The sequence below is a fragment of the Pseudorca crassidens genome, chromosome 14 (genome assembly GCF_039906515.1).
Source record: "Pseudorca crassidens isolate mPseCra1 chromosome 14, mPseCra1.hap1, whole genome shotgun sequence".
Classification (NCBI taxonomy): Eukaryota; Metazoa; Chordata; class Mammalia; order Artiodactyla; family Delphinidae; genus Pseudorca; species Pseudorca crassidens.
The window spans coordinates 84,095,598-84,105,890 of NC_090309.1; the positions used below are offsets into that span (position 1 = coordinate 84,095,598).

General features: G+C 32.6%; 1 protein-coding gene across 1 annotated transcript in view; it reads left to right on the top strand.

Annotated features, from left to right (window-relative positions):
* The window catches only part of ROCK2 (Rho associated coiled-coil containing protein kinase 2), a 137,284-nt gene that overhangs the window by 115,658 nt on the left and 11,333 nt on the right, over positions 1 to 10,293 (top strand). Inside the window, exons 24-32 of the mRNA XM_067703687.1 lie at positions 618 to 711; positions 806 to 900; positions 1,686 to 1,865; positions 2,376 to 2,544; positions 4,746 to 4,816; positions 5,822 to 5,910; positions 6,344 to 6,422; positions 7,470 to 7,731; positions 7,819 to 8,032. Of these exons, the coding sequence (XP_067559788.1) occupies positions 618 to 711; positions 806 to 900; positions 1,686 to 1,865; positions 2,376 to 2,544; positions 4,746 to 4,816; positions 5,822 to 5,910; positions 6,344 to 6,422; positions 7,470 to 7,731; positions 7,819 to 8,032 (1,253 nt within the window). The remainder of the gene's footprint in view (positions 1 to 617; positions 712 to 805; positions 901 to 1,685; positions 1,866 to 2,375; positions 2,545 to 4,745; positions 4,817 to 5,821; positions 5,911 to 6,343; positions 6,423 to 7,469; positions 7,732 to 7,818; positions 8,033 to 10,293) is intronic.

The following is a 10,293-nucleotide window of genomic DNA, read 5'->3' on the forward strand; positions in this document are numbered from 1 at the left end:
AATGTTGAGTGAAAGCAGTTACAGAAAAATAAATGCAGTATGATGCTATGTATGGACAGTTTAGAATCACATAAAACCGCATTATATTATTTCACGTATATGTAATAAAAGTATACAGTCATGGTTGGGAAGGATGAACATATAATTCACAATAAAATATCCTTCAGGAAGGAAGAAGAGGAATAGGATTTGAAGTGAATACCAAAGAATGTCAACTTCTTTAGTAAAATTTTATTTTCTGTTTTAAAGCAATGTTTGGTAAGAAATTAAATTATGGTTTTAAAATTTATTCTGCATGATGGAATGCAGAGCTTTGTTATAGTATTTGCTTTTTTTAGTTTACTAAATTGTTCTTCATTTAAAATACTGCTAAGGATTTTTGAAAGAGGGCAATTTTTTGGCTTCCTGGGGTGCATATGAAGTCGGTGTGGTTAGCAAATTTTCATCAAGGGTGAAGTTTGGTAAGGTAGGACAAAGGCAAGAAGTGTAGAGATAGATGTACTTAGAAAAACAAGAGTTTTAGCAACATTCTAGGATATTTTCATTTTGAAGTACTGCTTTAACACTTAACATTTTGTAAATTAGGATATGATTTTTGTTCTACTTTCATTTCTTAGCTCGAAGAAACTAATAGGACACTGACTAGTGATGTTGCCAATCTTGCAAATGAGAAAGAAGAATTAAATAATAAATGGAAAGATGCCCAAGAGCGTATGTACTAATAAGAACAATGTTTATTTTCAATATGCCTAATGCTTGTCAGTTGCTGAATTATCAGTATAATTTTTACATTTTTCTGTTTCAGAACTTTCACGGTTGAAGGATGAAGAGATAAGTGCTGCAGCTATTAAAGCACAGTTTGAGAAGCAACTGTTAACAGAGAGAACACTCAAAACTCAAGTGTGTATAATATGCTCTAAATATGATTTTGAAATTTTTCTTAGTTTACCTTTTTTACATTTTACTTCTAACATTACAGATTGGCTGTAGCAGTCATTGCTTGTATCAGTATTTGTGAACAGTCAGGATTATGTGATTTTTACCAGGTTGGGAGAAGCTAGATTTGATTAACATTGTTGAGTTCAGTGTTTATTAAAGTTTTTCTTAATTTTTCCATATGGAATCACAATCCATCCTAATTTTTTATTGTAATCTGATAAATTTTTCTGCTTTTAAGAAACGGTAGAGAATGACCATTTGCTGACAGCCTAAAAAAGGGTCACTCTGAAAAGACACCATGATTATTAACTATTCTTTTCTCAGCTCTCATGATTGTATATACAGCATGAATACTTGTGGGGTCCAAGATGCTCTGCTCTGTGGTTGGACACATGTTGTATTTTAGTGTGATGCCAGTGCAAAACTCTCTTCTAGGATAAAAGAAGATCTGCCTCGTAAAAGTCTCTCTTGGAACTAAAAACCCAAAGTGGTAGAAGGTGACATTAGAGTGAACCTATAAACATTTAAAATTACAGTTCTCAGAAAATATGAGAGTGAAAAAATAATAGAGTATTGGTTGGAAAAGGATGACGAGTCATGAAGAGGGTGTATTTTTAAATATAGAAAGTGTTTCTTTGTGGCCCTGTGTGTAGGGAAGGTTTTGTAACTTGCTGTTGGTGAATGACCAAGAAATCATCAGCATCATTTATTTTATTTATTTACATACTTATCTTTATGTTTTTAAGGCTGTGAATAAGTTGGCCGAGATCATGAATCGGAAAGAACCTGTCAAGCGTGGTAGTGACACAGATGTGCGGAGAAAAGAAAAGGAGAATAGAAAGCTACATATGGAGCTTAAATCTGAACGTGAAAAACTGACTCAGCAGATGATCAAGTATCAGAAAGAACTGAATGAAATGCAGGCTGTAAGAATACTTTTTGAAGACGTCTTTTTAAGAAGTAGAATTATTTTCATGTCTATATATTTTATAGCTTATGGAGCATTTCTATTAATAATTACAGTAGTCACCCCTTATGCAAGGGAGATATGTTCCAGGACCCCCAGTGGGTACCTGAAACCACAGATAGTACTGAACTCTATACGTATTATATTTTTTCCTATACTGTAAGGGGGTGGGTAGCATATACAGTGTGAATAAGCTGGACAAAGGGATGATTAACATCCCAGGCAAGCAGAGCCAAGCAATGTGAGATTTCATCACACTACTCAGAAATGGCATGTAATTTAAAATTTATGAATTGTTTATTTCCGGAATTTTCCATTTAATATTTTCAGACTGCAGTCGACCTTGGATAACTGAAACCACAGAAAGTGAAACCTTGGACTAGGAGAGACTACTGTATTATTGAACTAGGAAGCAAAATTGTAAGATGTATAACATCCAGTTAATTTAACATAATTTAATTTCTTGTAGCAAATAGCTGAAGAGAGTCAGATTCGAATTGAACTACAGATGACACTGGACAGTAAAGACAGTGACATTGAGCAGTTGCGGTCCCAGCTCCAGGCCTTGCATATTGGTCTGGATAGTTCCAGTATAGGCAGTGGACCAGGGGATGCTGAAGCAGATGATGGGTTTCCAGGTACAGATTTGTTTCCAGTCCTTATGTTTACTTTTGTCTTAAATTAAATCAATTGATTGTTTTAAGACATTGACTGACTTTGCTCTTGAGGAAAAATATTTGTCATTTCTTTAAGGGAAAACCTACTCCTTAGAGTGGAGGTTCCAATGACAATTTAAATTATTTTATTTATTTATTTTTCACAAAATTTTTTATTAAAAAATACAATTGTAAATTTCACATATTTAGTTATTTAAATTAACTCTTTATATATTGTACATAGCTCTCTTTTAAAGCTTTCATTTTATTTTTTCTTAACTTCTTTCTGCATTCTTACTTCCTTTTATGTTGGGTGTTCAGTTCATATCACTCAGTCACACACTATGGAATCCATGTCATTCACCTACCAACGTTCCTCTACTTCTCTCAATATTGCCACTAAGCCTTCCAGTTCTCATATGCTTCTTGACTCTGATTCTGACTCAGAAGAAGAATCTGTGCCTTACTTACCTATTTCATCGGAACCTAATGGTACAGGTGATATCCTGAAAGTCTTTCGCCTCTGGGTTTTTTTTTCCACTACCCATAATTTTAGTCCTTTTGAAAAATTGTTGTAACATTAACTAATATTCACTAACTCTAACAAGTTGCTCAGTTAACAAGTCTCAGTTAAAAAGAAACTGCTGCATGAACAAAGAATTTGTTTTTTTAAGTATTTTCACATGGCATTGCTATTACAATTGATAGATTTATTTTTTCAGCTTACAAGAAATGGAGCAGTACTTTATATCATTTAAGAACATACGGTTTCACTGTCTGTTTCTTCCATTTTTAACCAAGAAGAAATTCTTTCTGAAGTTTCATATCAAGAATGACAGTACAGAAAAAGCACGTGTAGACTGTTTTAGAGGATGTGTTTAGGTTTTCCTTGCATCATCATTGTGCTGGGCCTTAAAAAAAGCATAAGACAATTTGACCTGATCCTTGTGCTGAAAAGATTTATAGTTTAAGTGAAGAAACCAGATGGAAAACCCATAAACTGTTATGTTTAACACAAAGTTAGTGTGAGTACAAAAAACGTTTAAAGTAAATGCCACAGGAAACTTGTGTATAAGCAGTTGAATGTAAAGTAAAATTTAATCTATTAGTTGAATTCAAAGTAAACTAGCTATATTTATTTACATTGTCGTCACATTTCCCAGGTATATATCAGTATAAATCATAGGTGATTATACTGAAGTTGTTTCAGATCTCAGCAATAAAATGATTTCAGTCTTAACGATATTGTTAGAGGTCATCTGATTAGTCCCTTGAATTGGCATAGGACCATGTCCAGACAGTTGAGAATATGGCTGTTTATAATGACAGCATTTCTGTTCATGGAGTCTGGAAGGTTATTGATGTGATAGAGAGAGTATAAGCCTTGGAATCAGAGACGTGTCCCCATGTGACCTTCTGTGGGGTTGTTGTGAGGGTTAAAGAAGATTTATATATAGTGTCTAGCACAGTTCAGACACATATTAGATGTTAAGTGATAGGCACTTTTATTATTAGCATAACCTCCAAAAATGCTTATTTCACTTATTTATTTCACTAAAATAATAAACTGATCAAATACCATTAGAACAAATTCTAAGGGTTCAAAGAGTTTCCTTGGTTGAACTAGAACCTTATTGATTTTAATATTTTGGAATTTAGGAATCTTTTGGTTTATTGCTGCTTATGAGCCATATTTGATCTGTAATTTACACAATTTTATTTCATTTTATTATAGCCATTCTAAAAGTCCATTTTCTCTGAACACGTAATTACTCACTTAAAATGTTTTCTCTTCAAAGAAGATGTGCACTATACCTGTAATTAGGCCTTCTTCCAAAGGAAAAATAGAGGATTCTAATACAGGTGTACTGGTGAGAATAGAGAGCTGCTTTTCTTTTTTGCAACTTTTCTGCGGAACTTTGCAAATGCATGAATTTAATTAACAGGGCATTTGACGTTATAAACTACAGGATATGTATTTCCAGTGTGATATAACCTGGATTTTGTTTTGCATTATATAACTTGCTTATACTGATCCTGCATTATTATTATATTTTAGATGATGTATAATGATAAATTCTGAACGGCATATTTGATTTGTGACTTTCATATTAAAAGTTTATTAAATTCCTCATTTTCTTAAGAGACTTGTATTTATTCTCATATCTTGTGCTTATTTATAGAATCAAGACTAGAAGGATGGCTTTCATTGCCTGTGCGAAACAACACTAAGAAGTTTGGATGGGTTAAAAAGGTATTTGAAAATGGTTCTTTTGTTTTGCTTTTAGTTTAGCTACAGCCATTTCACTTTTGTAGTTGTAAGATATATATAACTAGAACTTTTAGACACATAAAACTTGTTTGCACTTTCTGATTTGGAATAATATAATTTTATGTATCTTATGTACGTAAGATACTTTATGTAGTGATGAAAAAAACCTTTTCATCACTACCATGTTGTTAATAATAAAATAGTTTTTGGTGTCAGGAAAATAGAAGCCTGTTGACCTTGGTGCTTTTGTTGTTTCAGTGGGAAAACAACTCTGGATATGACAGAAAGTCCCATTTGTTTCTTTTCCTCTGGTACTATGATTATCGATATTATGTTCATTTTTGATAAGTGTCTTATTAGCCTTAGGCTGCTATAAAAAAATGCCACAGACTGAGTAGCTTGTCAACAACAGAAATTAATTTCTCATGGTTCTGAAGGCTGGAAGTTCAGATCAAGGTGCCAGCCAGCATGGCTGGGTTCTGGTGAAGGTCCTCTTCCAGGCTACAGACTTTTTGCTCTGTCCTCATGGTGGAAGGTGTAGGAATTTCTCTGGAACCCCTTTTATAACAGCACTAATCCCATTCATGAGGGCTCTGGTGTCATGACCTAATCAACTTCCAAAGACCCCTCTTCCTAATACCATCCCATTAGGTGTTAGGATTTAACATATGAATTTGGGGGAATATAAACATCCAAACCATAGCAATAAGGTTACTTATGCTATTGGATCTTGAAGCGAAATCAGTCCAAAAAATATTTGAATTTATTCCCCCCCCGGCCCCCCAATTTGCTTGTTTAAAGTGTATACAAACAAATTTATTGTTATTTTGAGGAAGACTTTTTTAAGGATACATTAAGATAACTTTTTAGATATTTAATTTATATTTTCTATGATTTTTATTGCTAATTTAGAATTTATTTTCAAAGAAAAATAAATAAGATATATTAACTTTAATCATTAATTCCTTTCCTCTTTCTTTTTAACAGTATGTGATTGTAAGTAGTAAGAAGATCCTTTTCTATGACAGTGAACAGGATAAAGAACAATCTAATCCTTACATGGTTTTAGATATAGAGTAAGTATTTTTATTAGAATATTTAGGAACTTTATCTTTTAAAGTTTAAGAGTAACGTGACCTTTTCATCAAGTTAGTGTAATTTATTAGTCATATAGTACAATGTATATAGTCATATAGTATAGCTGCTAGCATACTGTTACATTTTCTTATTTTGCTTCATACAGATGAAAGTCTGGGATATAGAGTTGGCTAAAACATCTTTATTTCATGGGTCTTTAATATGTTGTTTTCTGAAACTAATTAGAAAATTTCTGACTTACTGGAAATTTCTCAAAATGCAAGGAGTGATTGAATTTATAGAGCAGGATATTCTCTGACCTTCTAACAAGGGTCAAAGTAGTCAGTTTTAATTTCTGACATAAGTATAGGATAACTAAAATAATTTGATCCTTTGGTAATACTTAACTCCTTTATTAAAAATCTTTTATAGTAAGTTATTTCATGTCCGACCAGTTACACAGACAGATGTATATAGAGCAGATGCTAAAGAAATTCCAAGGATATTCCAGGTAAACCGTTTTATTTTGTGGTTTGTTTGTTTTGTTTTTTCACCTTTATACATTCTCAGCATGACATGATATAACAAATTTCTTTATTCTTGGGGCTTTTTCAGATTATCTTTCAATTTTAGTCCCATTTAAAGGTGGTTTGTTCCTTTGTGACTTTCATGCTTATGCTATTTAGATACATCTTAATTCTTCTCTCCATTTTACTTGTTAAACTCTGTAGTGTGTTTATATCACATTTCCAGCCTTTGCTATATCCTTTTGTTCAAGGTTGGTTATGATATTTTTTGAGCATGAATGTTCTCCTGTTTTTAGTTTTATGCTCAGCTCTCTAGAAAGTTAAAAAAGTTGCTTGTGAAGTTAAATTTTGCCCCCAGGAGCCCTTGTACTTCCAGTTTAAGGTGAAGACAAATTCTCCCCTTTATTACTTCCATTTTAAAATTAGTCAAACCAACAATTACCAAGTTCCTTCTGTGTAAAAGCCGTTGTGCTTGGTGTACTGTGGGAAAGTTGGCTGCTTACTTTCTGAATGCTTAGAATGTTTATTTGGAGTATATTATACATCCTTTCCTCTTTTCCTTTCTTCCTCAACTCTCCAAATACAAATCTTTTCAATTAAAGCTATATTTGCAGTTATCACCAAGTTGTCTATTTTGAGAATCACAGAGCCTCAATTCATATAATTGCCACATCTCTTCAGGTGTTTTGAACATTCCCTCCCAGAAAAACTTTCTAACACTAATCAAGTGCAGATTTACCTTTTGCTAGCCTATTCTGATAAAATTGCTGAAACATAGGAAGATGACATGGAGAAAATAAGGAGGCATCATTTGAACAGGATTGATTCTTTTGAAATGTGAACCAAAGTGACTGGCTACTGACTTTTCTCATCTGAGCTCTTGATTTGAACCTACTAACATTAGAACATCAAATGCATTTTCTTCTCATTGAATAGTTTAGGCTAATTTTATTTACAAATGATAAAATCATTATTACATAAAAAAGAACCTATGTTTGAAGATCATTCATTGTTCTTTTTGGTGTTTATAGATCCTGTATGCCAATGAAGGGGAAAGTAAGAAGGAACAAGAATTTCCAGTGGAGCCGGTGGGAGAAAAATCAAATTATATTTGCCACAAGGGACATGAATTTATTCCTACTCTGTATCATTTCCCAACCAATTGTGAGGCATGTATGAAGCCATTGTGGCATATGTTTAAACCTCCTCCTGCTTTAGAGTGCCGTCGCTGTCACATTAAGTGTCATAAAGATCACATGGATAAAAAGGAGGAAATTATAGCACCTTGCAAAGGTAAATAGTAAATTACTTGCTCCATCAATATTATTTATGTTCAGATCATTTTAAACATATTAATCTTTTTCAAATATTTCTTTATAGTGTATTATGATATTTCATCGGCAAAGAATCTATTGTTATTAGCAAATTCTACAGAAGAGCAGCAGAAGTGGGTTAGTCGGTTAGTGAAAAAGATACCTAAAAAGCCTCCAGCTCCAGACCCTTTTGCACGGTCATCTCCTAGAACTTCAATGAAAATACAACAAAACCAGTCTATTAGGCGGCCAAGTCGACAGCTTGCCCCAAACAAACCAAGGTAATAAATTAAAGTGTGGTAAAACTTAAAGTGTTTAAAAAAATATTTTGCTGTTTATACTCAAATTACAAACTTTCCTAATTGCAGTTTTTCTTTGGTATTTTCATGATCTATGGAATACCAAATGTTTGAAACTATTTCATTGTGCATGTATCATTCATTTATTCAGCTGGATGTAATAAATTTACTTACTAAATCACACACGTATATTAAATTCAACCAAAAATAATATGAAGGGCTCATTTTTGTCATGTATATGTATTGGGTTGGCCAAAAAGTTCATTCGGGTTTTCCCATAAGAACGAACTTTTTGGCCAACCCAATACATAATCACAATATTTTAGGATTTTATAAGCACATTGACTTAATTTATTGATTTAGTAGACAGGATACACACACAGACCTTTAAGTGTCAGGCACACACATTGTTTTTATTATTGCAAACCTCTTAAACCTCTTATGTTAGAGACTTGTTGGGGCAGGACTGAAATCTTAATTCAAATCTATAAGTTTAAAATAATAACTTGTCTCAGATTTAAAGAGTAATACAGATCAGCTTTAAAAATGCAAATATTAACTAATGAATATAGTGGGCATTTTTTATAATTGAGGTGAGTTGGGAATGTGGAGTAAGGATAGAGATTATTGTTGCACAAAAACATTTGGATGGAGCCATTTTCATATAGCTGCATTATAGTAATTTTTGATTCAGAATAACCATTTCTTGACTTACTAGCTAATGCAGTATTTATAAATAAATACTGCTATCCATTGAAATGAACATTTGGTTAGCTAAAGGATAAAGTATATACTTAGATCATGTATCTGATTTCAAGTGTCCTTTTTCTTCCCTAACACAGGACCTTCAGTATATGAATAATGATGTGTATTGGCTGTATTATGAGAAATATTTTCATTCTAGCCACAACATCATGTATGAAACTGTTCTTGAAACTAATATCTCAAGGAAATAATTTAGAATGACAAAGGTAGAATTAGTGTTTCAGCAGTGAAAATGTTGAATTTTTGTGTGAGCTATGATAAAACTAAATATTGTAGAATTAGCGATTATATGATAGTAATTGACCTGAAGAAACTCAAAGAATTCAGAGACACTGAAGGTCATTCCATGTACCCTGTACAAAACACCTAAAACTTAAATTTCTGTTATTAATATTGTAGAACGATTAATGCATAAATGCCAGGCTATTTTAATACCTGACAATATATAGTGCTTTATAGCTTCCAATGTGCTTCCATATGTTGGGTTGGCCAAAAAGTTCGTTTGGGTTTTTCCGTAAGATGTTATGGGAGAACTCGAACGAACTTTTTGGCCAACCCAATATATTCTCTTTTAACTTTCTATATATTCTTTCATTTGATCTTTAAAATACTCATGGAGTAGAATAGGTATTACTCTTTTTCTTTTTGAGACTCCAGAAAGGAAGATAATTTGTTAGATTCAAGACTATAAGAGCTATAGTTTTTTTAGTATATTTTATTCTTTTGTGCTGTTTGACAAGTTAATGATTTCACTACATGTGTTAAGACAGTTTACGAAGCAGTTTTCAGACCAAGTGAGGCATGTTTTCAATTACGTAAGTTTTCATGCTCGCTGACTTATGATTTTCTTGTCCCCCAGTTCAGCATTATGATTTATTTGAAAGCACATTTACTTTTGATTTTTGTTACTTTTTTTTTAGTTCTGGCCCTGCCCTTCGAATCATTCTTCACTGATTTTTTTTAATACATTTTGCATAGCAACAGTAAGTAATAGGGATTTCTTTCTCTCACAACTATGCATGTAGATAAAACTAATACCAAAACTGACTGTAAAATGTACAGGGATTTTTTTTGGAATTTTAAAATCTAATACGCTCTTGAAATTTTTAAATGTAAAGATGGGCAAATTTAAAATACAGTTTTGCATTTTATTATGCCTCTGCAACATTATTTCCATTGCTTTTAACATCTGTGCCTCCATTGCTTCATTAACTCACAAAATTGTATCTGTGTCTGTCCTTAGGTGAATAACCCTACCTTTTGCATTCCATTTTGGGTGTCACATTTTACGAGTAGCATACACAAATTGGAAGGTATACAGAAGAGAATTACTGAGAGAGTAGTGGGTCATTTGAAGGTGTTACATACACATGTAGCAAGTGAAGGAACTAAGGATACTTTAGTCTTCTGAGGAAGTGTTTTGAAAGGATGGGAGATCATAAATAACAATAAAGATTTAAAGGATTTTTCCTTGGAAG